The following is a 19254-nucleotide window of genomic DNA, read 5'->3' on the forward strand; positions in this document are numbered from 1 at the left end:
AATATATTCACAATGTCTTCCAAGTTATCCAGTAACCACAGTAACCTGGGTTTTCCCCAAATCTAGTCCACAACGTAGAGTGACCTGGCAGAAATAAATCATTCCCTCTCTGTTCAAGTGTAGTGAGCCATAAAGTGAGCAGAATAAATTTCGTTGGGGTAAAACCAATTAATCAGCAAACAATCAGCACGTATTTATTACACCACTCAGGAGCTAGTATTGAAAGTGGGATCGAGACCCAATATACAGAGCTGTATATGCAGACATACTAAAGAAGCGTATATTACAGTTCCTGTACTTAAAGAGTTCATTTGCTAACAGAGAAAAATTAAGGAGGTACACAGCTAAACATAAAGTTGTATCTCAGGCCAAGAGATCCAAAGAATACAAAGTTATGGAAAAGATTCATGGAAAAAGTAGACTTCCAAGGATATCACAATTCAAATATACATCATAATTAATAAACTCTTGTAAAGTACTTTGAAATGTCTTTATTTGTGGCTATTACTATAATCATGTCATAAAAGAAGGTAATTTAAATCCTCAAGACTAATGTCTTACTCATAGTTGTAACCACACATTGTTTTTCTAGGCCTCAGTTTCCTGAACAAAAATATGAAAAAAAAAAAAAAACTGTTGAGATCTACATTGTCCGATATAGTAGCCACCATCCTGTGTGGCTTTAAGTATTTGAAATGTGAGTAGTTGGAAATGAGATGTGCTACAAGAGTAAAACACACACAGGATTTCAAAGACTTAGTATGAAAAAAAAAGTAAATGTCTCATGAATTTTTAACATGAATTACATACTGAAATGATACTGTTTTAGTCATGTTTAGTTAAAACTAGATTATTCAAGTTAATTTTACCTGTTTATCTTTACTCTTTAATGTAATTTTTCATTATACTTTTTACTAGAAGACTTAACAACATAGGTGTTAATACCTAACATTACACGCACATTACATTTCTATTAGACAGAACTTGCTATTTAAAATGTAGCCTATGAACAGCAGCAGCAGCATCAACATCCCCCGGGAGCTTATTGGAAATACCTAATCTCAGGCCTCCATCCCAGACCTGCTGAATCAGAATCGGCAATTTAATGAGATCCTCAGTGGTTCTTATGAATGATAGAGTTTAGGAAGTGCTGATCTAGATACTTTTAAGGTGTTTCTTTTTCTGGATTCTATTTTTTTTGTTTTATTTTTTCAAATAGATGTTTTGAAGTCTTTTTGGCACACTAATCTACCATATATTAACTGCATAACCTAGGGAAGTTATTTAACATTCCTGAACCTCAATTTTTATAAAATGGATGTGATACCTCCAGCCCCACAATTTTTCTATAGGGGTTAAATGAGACACCAAGGGTGATACATTTATCCCTAGGAACCAATAAATTGGAGACATTTGTATACTATCAATAATAGAATTGAAAAATTATTCAATTTTTTTCATTCTTATATTTTGGTACACTGTGCAATGGGCTAAAGATTGACGGGCTGTTTTCATTTATTTTGCCAATTTTGTGTGTGTTTTTTTTTCTTTAACCCTAACTGTGTATAGTATACTTACTTAATGTTCTGGTACAAATCTAAAGGAAAATATTAGAACTTTCAGGCTGACTTTTTAGAATTAAAATGTGACATAGCTAAATTATCCTGACTGGTTTTATAATTAATGTTGAAATTATTATATTTGTTAATCATTGAGCACTGAAAAAAGTGATGGCTTTATAAAGTGGGAAAAATCTTTTTATTTAGAATATTTTTAACTCTGGTGTGCCTGGATGGCTCCATCGGTTAAGCGTCCAACTTCAGCTCAGGTCATGATCTCATGGTTCGTGAGTTCGAGCCCTGCGTGGGGCTCTGGGATGACAGCTGAGAGCCTGGAGCCTCCTTCGGATTCTGTGTCTCCCTCTTTCTCTGACCCTCCCCCGCTGTGCTCTGCTCTCTTTCTCTCTCTCTCTGTGTCAAAAATAAACATTAAAAAAATTTTTTTTAAAAGAATACTTTTAACTCTACTGTGGGATTGTCAATTTGCTAGAGGCAAAGGAACTAGTAAAATTTAAGTCTATTCCATAAGTAGAAGAGGTCATTGAAAATCCAGTCATTATTACAGTATACATGGATTATAATAAAGAGTTTAGGCATGATTAGCTTTAAATGAGTTTAAATCAAAGGAACATGATTAGATCCTCATTAACATTTTCAATGATTGACGTTCAGTAAAAATGACCTTCACGGTTTGCATTGTTTAGTTATGTTGTAAGGATGACAAAGGGCAGGGCATCTTCTCTGAGTTGTGTGTGACTGCAGTGTGCATTTGGTCCAGCACTCTAACCCTAAGGATGGAGACCAGATCCAGTCTAGACCCTGTGCTTAGGTATGTGGGCTGTGTAGATGAGGACCCAGAAGGTTTGATTCCCATGAGAAAGTGTTGAGAGTAAAAGAAATCTTTAGAGAAGCAGCCCCCTGATTTCATCAGTGATGATATTGATGATCAGAAGTTTTATGTAAAAGCACCCAGCCGAATGTCAGTCATGTACAGTGCATTTAAAATATCTTTGTGGAAAAGTTTCTCACTGATTCCATGGACTCTGTAGAGGAGATAATAGTGAAGGATGTTGAGATACAGGTGACACCTGTTGAGATACAGGTGACACCAATGAGATTTGGCCATAGTCTTCTCAACCGGAGCAGGGAAGGCGTGTTTCAGCCTTTGCATGTGAGTTAATTGTGGTAAATACATAGTTGGCAATATTGGGTTCCTACCAGGATTATGACACAAGATTCTCAGAGAATGTGTGCTGACAATAAACTTGTACTTCCTGGAACTACAAAAACTAGAGACTGTCTTTACAATATTGTATAGTCTCCCTTCTCTTGGATTTATTCCTTTATTAGACATGCTTTTACAAAGCACCAACTATGTAAATGGTACTTTGCTCGTCAAGAGGATGGTCCCAAGCTACATACACTTTGGACTTTGCATTGAAAGGAAATAATATTGACTAAATAATTCCTGTATGCTAAATAATTTATGTATGCTATATATATTTTTACCCCTCACTATAATGACAATAATGATCACAATAGTAATGGCTGCTAATATGCACTTTGTGCCAAGCACTATTAGGCATGTTATGTACATTAACTGATTTAATCTCCAGAGTAAACCTCGGGGTGGTTATAATTTTTACAGAAATGGAAACTAAGGCAAAGAAATGTTAAGTATCTTAATAAAATCCATAGAGTTAGAAAGTGGCAGAGCCTAGATTTAAACCTCCCTCCAAAGTTCATGCTCTTAAGCACCATGCATCTCCTTCTGAAATGAGAACACTGAGGCTCAGCGACACTGATTCTGCTAAAACCACAGATATGGCAAATAGCAGAACTAAAATTTAAACCTCTATCTATGCGACCATAAAATTATACTCTTGACATTACATAAAATTGGCCTTAGTTTGGTGTTGAAGACCATGTATAAAACAATGATTGCCTAGTTTTTGAGGCCATAGGAAAGCAAAGAAAAGGAATGGCCCTATAGAGTTCATCTACTTCTTATATTAGCTGTTCCACGTGGATCCTATCACACCGTACATCAAAGTCAGTGATTTACCCAAAGATTTGCTTGATTTTATCAAAAGGGGTCAAAGTAAGAACTTCACAGCAAGGCTTAAATGAAAATTCAGGTTTTCTTGCTCACTCATTCATTATTCAACGAGTTTTATTGACTACCCACCATGTGTAAGCCATTTTGGTTACACCCTGAATAAAGATGTATGTCTCCTGCACTCACTTCTCCTGCAATCTGGCCCCATCCCTGGAATGAAATATTGTTCTCTGCAGAAAGCCTGGCTAAAGAAAATTCAACAGGCCACTTTCCTCTTAGAAATTGAAATTCTCAGATGTGGAAATTTCTATTCTATTGCCAGTAGCATCGTTTACACCCTCTGCCTTAGCAAGTCATTATGGATGTAAATAAATTTTTGATTCATGGAAAAATAGAAAAGGAAGAAAGATGAAGCTTTTGGAAAAGACTTGTCTTTGAACATCAGATTTCTTCCTTTAAAATTTTTTTTTCAACATTTATTATTTATTTTTGGGACAGAGAGAGACAGAGTGTGAACAGGGGAGGGGCAGAGAGAGAGGGAGACACAGAATCGGAAACAGGCTCCAGGCTCTGAGCCATCAGCCCAGAGCCCGACGCGGGGCTCGAACTCGCGGACCGCGAGATCGTGACCTGGCTGAAGTCGGACGCTTAACCGACTGCACCACCCAGGCGCCCCAGATTTCTTCCTTTAAAATAAGGTACTAGGAAAATAAAGAAGAAACAAAAAAGAATTAAAGAATAAATGAATAACATACACAAAAAAATAAAATAAAACTTGGCACACCCCAAATATTTGCTGTTTAAAATCTAAACTATGATTGAAAATGTTAGGTGGTTCACCAAAATGTTAAGAGCCATGCAATCTGTCAAATTTTTGAATGGAATTGAGGATACAGTAAACTTTGAACAGAGAATAAATTTTTCTTTGACAGCTTCATTAAGTCCTCTTTATTGAGTCAATGGTGTTTCAATTTACAGAAATCAACTGTGGCATTTGAAAGGTAGCTTCATAAAATATAAAAAACTGTTTTCTAAAAATACTGAGGATATAAACAAAATCCTATGTAAAGGCATGAGTTTGTTGTTGTTTTAATAAAAGCAAATCCAAAGTGAATACAAAATACAATAAAATAACTCATTACCAAATGTTTACTAATTCATCTGTAGGAAAAGATCTTTTATATGGAACAATATCAGAAACCACTCAGTAGTTGCTGCTGGAAATATCAAATTTTATGTTTACAATTCCTCTTTTCCTGTCTCATTTTTAAATGAAATCAGGTTAAACATATATTAAAAATAGAATTAAAATAGGGGCACCTGGGTGGCTCAGTCGGTTAGGCATCCAACTGTTGGTTTTTCCTCAGGTCATGATCTTGCAGTTTGTGAGTTCAAGCCCCAGGTCCGGCTCTGTGCTGACAGTGCGGAGACTGCTTGGGATCCTCTCTCTCCCTCTCTCTGCCCCTCTCCTGCTCACTTTCTCTCTCTCTCCCTCAAAATAAATAAATAAACTTAAAAAATCAGAATTAAAATAGAAAAACCCTATGACTTTGTATGTTTGAAACATCATTCTGTACCACAGCTAGCATATCCTTTTGCCCATCCCAGGCTTCTGCTTCCGCAAATCCCTGCCCATCTCTCACTAGTTTCAGGGGAAAATACAGTAAAATATATGCCCCAGAGCAATGAGAGCAAGCAGCTGTTTTTGTACTGTTGGGAGTACATTGGGGAGTGTTTTGATCTGACTCATATGAGGCATATTAAAAATTGCCATTTTAATTCGATTTCAGCATTAACAATTGTTCCTTCCCTTCTGCTGACATTGACTTTAAAGTTAGTATCAGTAAAAATGAGAACTAGAGACAGAGGTGGTTAGAGAGCAAATGGGGAGAATTATGTTAGTAAATCCTAAGAAAAGACTAAGTATAGTTGTGATAAGAACGTATTTAAATTTAAAAAAAAAGGAAAAAAATGTCAGTCATTACTCATGCATGCCTCTGTGTGTGTGTGTGTGTGTGTGTGTGTGTGTGTGTACATATACATACACAAAGTTTACACAGCAAGGGAAATCTTTAAGGTAAGGATTTGGCTTTGACAATTAATCCCCAAGAAATATCCATTGAGCATTTGTTGTGCATAAACAGGCACTGAGGAGAGCAGGTCTTATGAACAGGGAAAGCCTTGTGCAAAGCTTACTTTGCGAGGTATTTCCCTGAGCCAAAATTTTGTGGTACTCAAAATATATAGGGAGATGTTAAATATCTTCTTGTGAAAACCAAACCCTGGAGAAGAGATCTTTTCTAAGTCTAACTGATGTTTATCTTCATTTGATCCTAAGCAAGTCTGCGTACTTTATGGGAAAAAATGTCTCTGGCATGTTGAATTAGTTCATCGACAAGCTCTCCCTATAAGGATATGCTTGGGTTTGTTTGTTTTCCAAAATAAAATTCCTGCAGTGAAAATATGTTTGTGGATGATACTCCCCACCTCCCCCCCGCCTTTTTTTTTTGTTATTGCTATTGCTATATTTTGTACTAATCTAGTGAATTTTCTATTAGGAATGCAAAACTATCTCTAAACATAACAATAAGAGCTAACATTTATTGAGCACTTATGATATGTCCATCAACCATTTAAGCTAGTGAATCCTCACGAAAACAAAAACTTTAAGAAGTAAATTTTACTCTTTTCTCCTTTTTTTTTTTTTTTTTTTTTTTTTTTTTGCAGCTGAGGAAACAGGCCGTGAGCTAGACTTAGTGTAGGTGTGTTTTACTTCAGGGACTTTGTTCCTCACCACTACACTGTCCTCTTTGTGACAAATCTCCTATGGTTGGCTAATACAAAAATTGCCAAACATATTGATAAAAAAACAAACAAACACTTGACAAAAATTTCAGATTCTTGATGATGATTTTTAAATTAGAGAAACACTTGCCTGTTTCATAGGCGAGTGCATTAAAATCATCAAAAACAAAGGAACAAATATTATTTATAGTAATCTCTGGGAAACTAAAATGCTCTTCTCCGAAATCACCTTGTAGTGTTTCTTTGTTCTGAATAAACATATTCTTCCCTATAATTAAGCTAACTTACCAAAATGGCTGCTTTCCAAGTACATTGAATTATTAGAAAATACACCCACACATACACACATACATACACAATACATTTAATGCTTGGGCATTCATCTCCTTTGAAACTGGTCAAATTAGTTTTTACTTCTCTGAAAAATATTTATATATATAAACATGTAAATTTATATATAAAAATAGAGTGTATATATATATAAGTATATACACACATATATATGTATAGATATACACAATACCAAAATAGCAAATACAATAAGAATTATGGTAACCATACAAATTTTCTTGTTTTCTCCTGAACAGAGATTTTCAAATTGCTATTCTCAGCCCCTAGGGCTCCTTGGAATTGTCTTTAGAAAGGGCAGGAGGCTATGTGACTGGGCCACAAGGTCTCCTTCAACCTGAGCTGGTCCACATTACGATTTTGTATACTGGGATTACTCATATTTTCCTTGAAAGAGTACTGTTGTGCTTACAGAAAGAAAAGTCTGAAACCCACAATTCTAGAATTTCTTATAACAGCCAGTAGATGGCAAACTTTACTGCAAGGAAACAGTTTGGCAGACTATCTAAATTGGTCTGAAAATACCAATTGCACTTCATATCCAGTAGTTTCTTGCTCTGGATTTAAATTTTATATGAAAGTGGGGAACAAAATTCTCAATGGCCATTTCCCTGGGAATTAAACTCTTCCAATTATAGTTTTAAGTATTTTTATAAGTTTTGTTCTTAAGGTATTATTACAACGAAAATTACTTCATTGTTGACTAAGTGTTCACACAATATACTAGGCACAATACAATAATATATATAGATGACAGATTTTTTCAATTAGGTGCACAAAACTGGAATAATTATAACCCTTACTTCATGACTTCATTGGGCTATGCATAGTTTATTTTTATTTCTTTAATTGGCTATTTAGGTATTTTTAATAAGGCAGTAAATTGCAAGTCCTTTGTAAGTTTGAAAAATTATAATTTTCTTTTTGAGAGGCAGTTGTCTTTGCTTGTTTACTACAGTCCGCTCAAGTGTCAGTTAATAACGCCTAGGTCATAGGGGGCATTTCCAAGAGGTCCCGTTAGCATCTTACCTACGGACACACCATAAACCCAGGAAGCAAGTGTGCAAACGGTGCCAATATTCCCATTCATCCTGGATGAGACCCAGGAAAAGCATGTGCTTGATAGATGATCTTGTCCAGAACGAGTACTGAAAACATAATTCAAGGTGTATGTGTGAACAAAGCGATGGGGGGTCAGTGTGCATGACCAAATTATAAATATCCATTTTTGCTTTTAAAAATATCTTTATCAAATGTATTCTGTAATACTTTAAAAGTCTCTAAGCGTTGTAAGGGAAACACTAGTCCACTTTTTGCCATCCCCATTCCTGCTTCTTACTCCTAATGTGCATTCTCCAGAAGCAACTACTTAAAACTCTTTCAGTTCTTTCTTACGGTTATTATTTATATACTTGTAAATACTAGGCTGAGATTTTCCCTTGCTTTTGATACTGGCATAATCTATTGGAATCCTACTATGCTAAAAGTAGATTTAATTTTCCCGTAGTTTTCAACCACACACACACACACACACACACACACACACACACACACACACACACACCACAGCTCTGCTGCTTTGGTTAAATCATGTATTATTACCATTATTGGTATCACAAAGAACTCTCTGCAGTTACACAGTATATTATGATTTCATTTCCCATTTTGTGCAACCTTTTCCCTAGAATTAATACTAGGAATATTTTTAAAAAGAGTTTAGTTTTCCATTACTTCTCTATATGGTACTCTGCATTTTCCTTCTTGGAGCTCTGCTTTCTCTTTCAGCACTGGTTAATCTCTTCGCTGGTAGCATACCTATAGTACAGCAGGCAATTTTCAGTAAAATGTTCTGTTTCTTTATTAGAACGCTTGTATGCTAGATTCCATGTCTCTTTCTTGATTTACACTCCCACTTTCACGGAAACTATCTTCTAGAATCTTCCTGAAAAGCGAGTGTGTGAGGTGAAATTTTGAATTTCTGAATCCCTGTAATATTTTTCTTCTCCCTTAACATTTGATTGACAGTTTAGCTGGGCATAGAATTCTAATTTGAAATTATTTTCTTTCAGGATTTTTAAGGCATGTTTCTAATATCCCCTGGCTTCCAATGTTTCTGCTGATAAATCAGATGTTATTCTGATTTCTGATGCTTTGTAAATGAGTTATTCTCTGTTCCACCTCAGAAAAATGATGAGGCTTGCTGTGGATTTTTTAAAAATTATTTTCCTACAGCACTTAGTAGAAACTTTAAATCTATACACTTGTTTTTAATTATGGCAACAATTTCTGTATTTCTGTCATAATTTTAAATTCCTTCTCCCTCCTCTCCTTGCCTCCTTCCCCCTCCCACCCCATTTCCTTTCTTCTCTTATTTTGTTTTTCTTTTTTAATATTTTTAATGTTTATTTTTGAGAGATAGAGAGATAAGGCACAAGAAGGGGAAGGCAGAGAGAGAGGGAGACAGAATCTGAAGCAGGCTCCAGGCTCTGAGCTCGAACCCACGAACTGTGAGATCATGGCCTGTGCCGAAGTCGGATGCTCAGCCGACTGAGCCACCCAGGCACCCCTGTTCTCTTATTTTGAAACTCCTCCTTGAGTCACTCTCTGGTTCCCTGTTGCTTCTACCTCCCCTTTCCAATCTGTTAGTATTTTTTTTCTAGCATCTGGTAGATTTTCCTCAAAATTACCTTTCAAGTAACTCAACTGAATTTTTCATTTCTACTACTGTATTTTTAATTGTAAAGATCTCTTTTGTTATCTAGAAGTTTATTTTAATAACTTCCTATACTTATTTCATTGCCACAATATCCTCCCTTAACTCTTTGAGTATGTTAAACCTCAAAGTTTCATAATTTTTTGTCCACTCCCTAAATTGTCTTTGTCTCATCCAAGTTACTTAAAAATATTTTTGTGTGTGTGTGTTCTGTTCTTAGTGTTTTATCTTAAAGGGTTTTCTCCATCTGGTAATCTCATAAAAATATGTTTATATTAAATAAAGAGGTACTACTGTTTCTTAAGCTGATTAGTGGATACAAGGATGTTTGTTTATCATTATTTAAAGTATAATTGTAATAACATTTAAAGTATAATTAAAGGATAGCAATTCCCTATATGCATATATACACTTTACATATACTCATATATTTGTTTAAAAAGAGCTATTGGAAAGTTCTTTTATTTCATGTTACAGGACTTTCTAGCTTACTAAATTTATTCTAGAGTGATTGGCCTGGGTCATTTCAATGGGGACACCCAATACCAATATCTGTAAGTATTTTCTTTTGGGCTCATCAAGAGAAATAATTATTTCCTGCTTAGGGAGTAAATCTGGCTGCTGGCATTTTTAGAACTGAATTAGAAATGAGGATGGGGAGGGTCTCACAATTCTGTATGTAGATATTCACTTCCCCCCTTTTTATCAGACCAGAGCCAGCCACTCCCACGTCACCAGCACTTGTGCCTTTGGCTTTGAGTCGCCTTCATGGGGGAAGGGCAGTCATGTAGTTTCCTGGGATGAAAGATGGAACATGGGAATCTAACTGTACTTTTGGTAAGTTTTCCAAACAACCTTCCCATTTTCAGCACCACTTGAGTACCTGGAACCCCTAATTCCTGAAACTTTCTGGGGTTCCGCAGCATCAACTGGCTTGCTTCTGGGATTCTCTCACCTGGGATTTGCTTATTCTGGTATACTAAGTCTATTCCAACTCATCCATCTACAGACGAGCTTCCACTTATATGTATGAGTGTATGTATATGTGTATTTATTGCTGTCCCCTCAGCCTTCCTTCTGGATCTTGTGAGTATGACGATTTCATTCCTTCTTGTCCGTTTTTTTTTTCCCCCTAGGACTGTTTCTATGTGTTATTATTGAGGTATAATTTACATACAATAAAATTAACCCAATTTCAGTGGCAAACACATATGCTATTACTACAATCATGATATAGAATGTTTCCACAGAAACTCTTTACAATTAGTTTCCTTCACCCACCTCCATTCCCTGGTGACCACTGAGCTGAATTCCATCATTATAACTTTGCCTTCTCTAGAATGTCTAAATGTCTCATAAAATTGAATCATCCAGCAGATAGTCTTTGTGTCTGGTTTCTCTTAATTAACGTAATACTTTAGAGATTCCTCCATGTTGTTCACTGGGTCAGTAATTTGCCCATTTTATTCCTGAGTAGTAGTCCAATGTGTGATATATTAAAATTTACTTACCAACTGATGAACATTTGGGGTTTTTCCAGTGTCAGTCATTATGAATAAAGCTGCTATGAATTTTGCAAGCAAGGTTTCGTGTGGATATTATGTGTTCATTTTCTTGGGGGAAATATCTAGGTGTGGGATTCCTGAATAAGTGTATGTTTAAATTAATAAGACACTTTGAAACTTTTTTCCAAAGTGGCTATGCCATTTTGTATTCCCTCCAGCCACGTATGAGATATGTGACTGATAGAGCAGTACAACAACAGTAAAAGTAGGCTTTTAAGGTATGATGCATTACTAAAGATAAAAAGGATATTTTATGCCTATGAGGGTCAAGCCAGCAGGACAATGTAACCATGTTAAATTTCTATGACACAGGAATATAGTTTCAGAATATAGAAGTGAAAACTGTCAGAACTAAAATGAGAAATAGAAAAATTCATATTCACTGTCAGAGATTTCAATGCATCGATCTCAACGAAGAGAAGCAGAAAAAGCCCCAATGTTATAGAAGTTCTGAATAACACAGTTAGCAATTTGATATAATTGAGTTTTACAGATTTTCCATAGTTCAAAGAAGAAAGAAATCACCATGAAAATCGGAAAACATTTTTATTTGAATAACATTGAAAAGAAATCACACGAAATGCAGTAAAGCAGTGCTTACACAGAAATTTTGTCTTAAATTAATAAATTAGAAAGAATGCCTGAAAAAGTAAATAACAAGCTAAACTGCTTAATTCTTAGTAGAATTAAGAAAATAAAAATGTGGGGCGCCTGGGTGGCGTAGTCGGTTAAGTGTCCGACTTCAGCCAGGTCACGATCTCGCAGTCCGGGAGTTCGAGCCCCGCGTCGGGCTCTGGGCTGATGGCTCAGAGCCTGGAGCCTGTTTCCGATTCTGGGTCTCCCTCTCTCTCTGCCCCTCCCCCGTTCATGCTCTGTCTCTCTCTGTCCCAAAAATAAATAAACATTGAAAAAAAATTTTTAATAAAAAAAAAAAAGAAAAGAAAAATGTAAAAGCAGAAATTTAGGACAGAAAACAAAGATCTTCTGGAGAAACTATACAAAGTCAAAGGCCAATATTTGAAAACACTAATATAACTGGTAACACACAGGCAAGAATGATTAGTTACTGAGAGATAGAGACAGAGACAGAGACAGAGAGACAGAGAGGACTTGAATAAGACTTCCATTTTTTCCACACCCTGTGAGCACCTAGTAATGCCAATTTTTGTCACTTGCTCTTTCTAGTGGGTAAGTAGTGATACTGTTTTTAATTTCTGTTTTCCTGATGGCAAATAATGTTGAGTATTTTTCAATGTGCTTATTTGTTATCCCTTCACGTCTTTCATGAATTTTGGAAAGGAACAGAATAAAACACTTAATGCGAATATCATCATGTTTACATCAGAAACCCTACCCAGTAAGTATCCTAACTTCCAAAATAATACAGCAAAAAGAAATAGACTTTAGAACCACACAAATCAGAGATTCAAATCCTTCCTCTCTTTGACACCATTCAAATGACTTAGTCCTTACAAAGCTTAGCTTTCCATCTGTAAAACGCTTTACACAAATATTGTTAGAAATCTATTTTAAAAGTTGCATTGGAAAGGCGTTGGGTATAAATGCCAATTTCCTTCGCTGTCTTCCCACACTAATTCTTTATTTCATGGCTTCAGTGATAATTCTTGATGATTAATGAAGGAAACAACCATCAGCATCACCATCACCACTAACAAAATAAAAAAACAAAAATAAATGGAAAACCAAAGTTCATCAATGCCTTCCCTTGCTGGTGCAGTTAAGAGGACAGCTGGAGTATTCAACTGAGTTTTTTCAGCTTGGACACAAGAACTTTAAATGCTTCCAAAAGTTTGAACTTATTAAATATTTCTTCATATCCCTCCCCATTTCCTGCCCCACACCCTCTCACAATTTTCTTAGTATTGCCAAGAATGCCAATACCCCTCATGCGTTAGTTCTTTTGTGTGCAAATAATATCTTTCCTCCCCTTGCATTCATTAAAAAAAAAAAAATCTCAAGTACCCTTTCTTCAGTGAGGCTTTTCCTGGTATGCTTTCCCTGACACATGTGATTTCACAACACCCTTCCATGTTTCGGTTGTGACATGTTCCCCCTTCCTTCCAATATGTATGGACACCTGTTACGTGATGAGTAATATTGCAGACCCAGGAAATACAGACAAGGTTTCCTCCTTTCCTCCAAAGAACTAACATTCTAATGAAGAAAACAGAAAACAAACATATACAGAAAAAATAACAGCATATGTAACATAGCAAATAAAACAACAAAATTTAGAAAAGGAGTTCAGAGAAAGCTCTCAGGAAGTGACACTGCAGCTAAGATATCGCATTTGAAGATGTGATAGGAAAGCCAGCATCTGAAAAAAACAAAAAGACTAAAACTAAAGTAAAAGGATGATTAGTTGACTTTTCTCATAGGGAGTAGAAAATGTTGGCTCTCTGATCAACCCTCCTGATAATATATAAGCATATGTTAATTTCTCTTCCTTCCTTCCTTTCTTTCTTTTTCTTTTTCTTTCTTTCTTTCTTTCTTTCTTTCTTTCTTTCTTTCTTTCTTTCTTTCTTTCTTTCTCTTCTTTTTCTTCTTCTTCTTCTTCTTCTTCTTCTTCTTCTTCTTCTTTACTGTTTATTTATTTTTGAGAGAAAGAGGGAGACAGAGTGCGAGCAGGGGAGGGCAGAGAGACAGGGAGACAAGGAATGTGAAGTAAGCACCCAGGCTCTGAACTGTCTGCACAGAGCCCAACGTGGGGCTCAAACTCACGAACGGTGAGATCATGACCTGAGCCGAAGTCAGACGCTCAACCGACTGAGCCACCCAGGTGCCCTTATAAGCATATGTTAACTTTCTATGTGTAGGCACTGGAGGAAAATTGTTGGCTGCCAGAAAGACTCCAGAGAAGATATTTATGAAAATATTCTCACTCTTGTACGACACACCAGTCCATCATTTAAGTATCTTCTCATCACCCTGCTTGTGGCCACACCAGGTTACAAGAATCACCTCTTCTTTTGCAGGAAGAGAGGGAAAAGATTTGTCATTACATATTTCTCAAAGTTTGCACACTATTTTCTCCCAACAACAGTTGATTTATGTCTCATATCCTAAGAGCAAACTCCCCGTTTTGTAACTTTTTTTTATTACAAGCCTGTACTGTTGCCACTCTTATATTTGTGAGCAATACTGAGAGAAAGAAAGTAAAAATAAGAGAATGATATAGTAGATGAATCCACATGCAAGACAGTGTTTCATGGGAAAATACAATTGAGTTGAAAAATCATAAGGCTTCTCAGTATACACGATTGAGAAAATAACTATGCTGTGATCATAATCTATTTATATTTGGGGACAACCTATATGCATAAACATAGCTAATGAGTTTGTCAACAAATTAAGGAATTATTGTTTTTCTGTTGGTTATTGTTCCAATTAGAATTTCAAAAAAAAGTATCCCTAGAACAGAGACGCATATAAAAACACAAGTCCATAGGAAAATAAAAGTGCATGAACTTGACTACATCTGTTTCCTTGCAGAGGGATTTATTTAATCTGTCATCTGTAAACTGTACATAGTAACACTGTGTTGCTATGAGGGTTAGAATAATATATGTGAAATACCTGGCAAGCCTTCAATAAATAGTTGGCCCTCTATCCTCTTTTAGTATTTTCATCTTCCTATGCTTTTCTTTTTAGAATACAAAGGGTAACTGTGACAAAGCAGTCATAAACTGAGTCATTCATTTGAATATTAGTTTTAGTTAGGCAATATATTCAGAGACAATTTTGTACGTCATTTCCCAGTATATTCCAGGATCCTCCACGGGAGAATGTGAATTTCAAAAATGTGTGTGTGTGAGACAACTTAACAGTTGCTTCAATGCATTCCGTTGCTCACTTGGCCCTGAGAAAGGGAAGTGGAGGAAAAGCAAAGAATCTGAAACCAGCTACTTTTGTTTCTCATTACCAACTATATGACAAACCATCATTAATGAAAGACCTCATCATTGGACATCATTTGCGAAAACTCATCATTAGAATGCAGCCAACTGTATTTCATTAATGAGTTTCTTTGAGATGCGTGGAAGCAGAAAGAAGATCTTTATTTTTACCCTCAGCCATTTATTTGTAAACATCTTGACATCTTTTATTTCCTTCTAGATTCCTCTGGCAATAAAAATGACACCAGGTGCCTTGCAAGTTCTTGCCGAAACAATTCTACATGCAGTAATACTTCAAAGGACAACAGTTGCCACTGTTCGGACACAGCGATTGATTTGGACAAAGACTGTGACGATACGGAAGACCCATGCTTCTCCAATCCCTGTCAAGGAAATGCCACGTGTGTGAATACCCCAGGAGAAAGGAGCTTTCTCTGCAAATGTCCTCCTGGTTTTAGTGGGACAACCTGTGAAACTGCCATTGTTTTCTGTGGCACAAGCTCCTGCCAACACGGAGGTGTTTGCCATCAGGACCCTGTTCACCCTGTCTGCATCTGCCCAGAAGGATATGCTGGAAGATTCTGTGAAAAGGGTCATGATCCGTGTGCTTCTAGCCCTTGCCACAACGGAGCCGTGTGCCAGGATGGAATGGATGGCTATTCCTGCTTCTGTGTCCCAGGATATCAAGGCAGGCACTGTGAGCTGGAAGTGGATGAATGTGTCTCAGATCCCTGCAAGAATGAAGCTACATGCCTCAATGAGATAGGAAGATACACTTGTATCTGCCCCCGTGATTATTCTGGTAAGTGCTATCACGTTTGAATACCAGAGGACATAATCAGCTTTCCCTTTCTTTAATATGACAGAAGCAGAGGTGACTTTTTGTCTTAGCCGCTTGTTTATGAATATGGTCTTGTTAATTCCTGCTGCTAGGAATTAGAAAGCATCCTAGACTACTAAAAGTCCACTGGGCTTAAACATTTGCCAGATGTCACTGTTGTCGTTTTAAATAGAGCCCTTACATTATTTAAATCTGAAGTTCAGTCTAGAATTAGTGGGCCCTATGAGGCCTAGCTTTCCAGGTCAGGGCACTTCAAGTTTCGTCAAGAGAAGATTCCTTTTGTCTTAGCTAAAGTGTGCCTATCAGCTAATGTCCAAAGCCTGACATTGCAGCCAACCGGGAAAGCAGGCCATGGAACGGATACATGTTAGTGGGTTCTAAGGTGTGATCAACAGATCAGTGATGGCAAGGCTGATGTAATATGGTAAATGAGTTAAACCACAATTTTATTAATAAAGAAGTCACTTCTTGTTTAATTTCTTGGAAACAGTGAATAATAGTACCTCATAGCTATTCACCAAGTTTCTGTTGAGGTGGTATTTCAGTACAGAGTAACGAGCTGACCATTCATTCACTAAAAGGTTAAATGTTATTTATTACCTTCTCTGCTCCCTATCCTCCAGAACCAGTTACCCATTTAGGTCATTTCTTCATGGTGACCATCTCTGATGCACTGTTTCACTCTCTGGATTCTCTACACTAATCCATGCTTTCTCCCATTCATTCATTCTGACTTCTGCTCGCCACTTTCCTGTGCTTCCTGACTCACCTCGTTGTGACATTTTTCACATTTTAATGCCACATTTCCCTTATCGCTTGCCACTTTTATAACCTCCCGTGGTACTTGAATTTCAACTTGCCTTCTCTCAACGCTTTCACGCTTACTTCTTCTTCTTGTCATTCTTTTTCCATGTATGTTAAGCAATATAATTATTTGTAAAGTATTTCTCTTCAAAATGTATACCAGTATGTCATTTTTCTAATATTACACATTCTGGAAACATCTCTTATAAAATAGCCATTTCCCTAGTTGCTCTGACGTGAAATTTGCTCCCTTTCCCTCAATCCTCACCTAAAACGAATATTCAAAATCTATCTGGACATCCAACATGTCTTCCAAATTGAGCTTATCCACTCTGTTACCAGTACCTTGGCTCATGTCCTCATCATCTTGTGTATACTTACTATACAACCTCCTAGATTCTATTTCTGGCCTCTGCCTTCTCCAGGTTGTTCTGAACAGTGCCTCTGAAATCATCCTTCTAAAATAGATCTGAGTGTGCCATTCCCTTCTGAAGAAACCTGAGAGCTTCCCACCACACGAGAATAATTTTCACGTCTCATTAAAAACCCGCCACAATTTGTCCCTTACATTGTAATCGTATCTTCACACCTCCTTCCACCAGAGCATTCCATTTCCTGAATTGTCTTCATCTTCTGTTCAAATGGTTTCCCTCCCTCCCTCAATTCAGTGTCTACTCTGTGACGTTCTGTACTTTCAGTACTTCATTCAACTCTCGCCTAACTCAAGAAGCATTTCTGATTTACCATCTGCTGAAATAACACTTTTAACTGCAATAGTAATTATTTATCACTTCCGTAGTGGTTTGCGCCTCTATTCATGAACTTTGTCCTGTTCTTCAGAGATCTGTGTTTTTGTCTCGTCCCACTGAAGTATTACTTCCTAAAGGACAGAAGTCATGTATTATGTTTATGCTTTAATTCATCAGTCCTTTTTGGGTATTTATTATATGTCAGTCATTGTATTAAGAGAAGGCACTATTCCCAAAGTGCCCAGCATAGCCAATAATGGCTGCTTAATAAACTGTTACTGAATTGTTTTAATTTTCTAAAATTTCCCATGTATTTCTGGACACCCTGTGTGGTAATGAAACTGAGGTAAACATATTAAGAGTTTACCTTCTCTATGCTTTGTGTTGGTAGAATGCTGTGTTAAGTGGAAAATTATTTTATTGATTGCCTTTAATTACAGTACTAAGCTAAAAGTTATGAGGAACAGTAAAGGGGGTTATAAAACAGTACTCATACGTGAAAAGCTCCTTATCTATATGCCAAATCATCATGTCTATTTTTTTAAAACTGAGTTACAGCAATTGAATTTCAATGTTTAAAATTTTTGATTAAAAAAAATAAACTTTTGTGGGGCTGGTGTGGGATTGCTTTTGTTTATAATGGACACATTTAAAACCCACTATGGTTTAATTAAGATAGTATCTTCTATTTCCTGCTGCTAGTACAATATTGCGAATGGTGACTGAAAGAAACAGACATGAGATCAAAGAAATGTTTCAGCCATTTTAGCTACAGTGTTCTTAAATAGTCTCATAATGGCAAAACACAGCTTGAGAAATGATGTTTTACAAGGTATGTTTTTATTTTTTACATTTCAATTAATTGGATTGTAATGAATCCTTTCAGTGGCATAAATTTAGGCATAAAAGATGTCAAGAGTATATTCCAAATGGGAAATATAGTAAAATTCCATTATAAGACATTTTACTCGACAATGAATTAATTTATACCGTGGATAAATCGTATCCCTGCTGGGCCCCATGAAAATCAATGCCTTTTTCTCACCATAACGGTAGCTCAAAGCCCACAATGAGGTTACCTCCCTTGTCCAAACCCTGGTATAATAGAGTTGTTCCCTATTTGACTATGTTCTTCTCTTGCCCTCTAAGAAATCAACTAACTTTTATTATTTTAGCTCTGTTGACATAAATATAACTTGCTTGCAGAGTTTAAGTGACAGACTCATCAGGCAGTAAGAATTATGTCTGATATTAGCTGGTTAGGCTTATTCGGACACAAAGGTGTGATTTTCGTCTTGATCACCAATCTCCACAAGTAAAATAGCCTGCATTCTGGGAGCTCATCAGTGGTTCCCAGCCCTGACTAGGCATTAGCCATTACCCAGGGAGATCTGAAACAAAGATGCTCAGATTCCACCTTCAGAGAGTCAAATTTAATTGACGATTCTAATGTATAGGTAGGGCTGGGAGCCAGGAGTTTGGTTTATGTGAACTTAATTTAGAAACTTTTCTTGCAATATCCCATCATTTAGACCCACAAGGAGGCTTGCTTTGCTTCAGCGCTATCCCATGGCGACCAGTGTTTGTGGTAATGAATGAGGAACCCAAAGAAGGTCTATAGGACCAAGGCCAATTAATGAGAAACCCAAAGAAGGTCTCTAGGACCAAGGGAAAAGCTGGAGTTGGGAAGGGAAGAAGACTATTAGTAATCAGCATGGATGCATAGATGCTCTGCCTGAACCCAGACCGCCCAATGAATCCTGGAAACTACTATAATAACCCAGCTGCTGTGTGCTACATCCAAATTTAGAGGATCATAAAGAACCTGGCTTACAGGAAAAAGCCTGTGCTCCTCAGTGCAGCAAAGTAAGAAAACATAATAAATTTTAAAAGA

General features: G+C 36.6%; 1 protein-coding gene across 4 annotated transcripts in view; it reads left to right on the forward strand.

Moving 5' to 3' along the window:
• The window catches only part of CRB1 (crumbs cell polarity complex component 1), a 212163-nt gene that overhangs the window by 51660 nt on the left and 141249 nt on the right, over positions 1–19254 (forward strand). For all 4 annotated transcript variants that reach the window (XM_045048542.1, XM_019821930.3, XM_045048540.1 and 1 more), the window contains exon 2: positions 15187–15768. In XM_045048542.1, the coding sequence (XP_044904477.1) occupies positions 15187–15768 (582 nt within the window). The remainder of the gene's footprint in view (positions 1–15186; positions 15769–19254) is intronic.

The sequence above is a fragment of the Felis catus genome, chromosome F1 (genome assembly GCF_018350175.1).
Source record: "Felis catus isolate Fca126 chromosome F1, F.catus_Fca126_mat1.0, whole genome shotgun sequence".
Taxonomy (NCBI): domain Eukaryota; kingdom Metazoa; phylum Chordata; class Mammalia; order Carnivora; family Felidae; genus Felis; species Felis catus.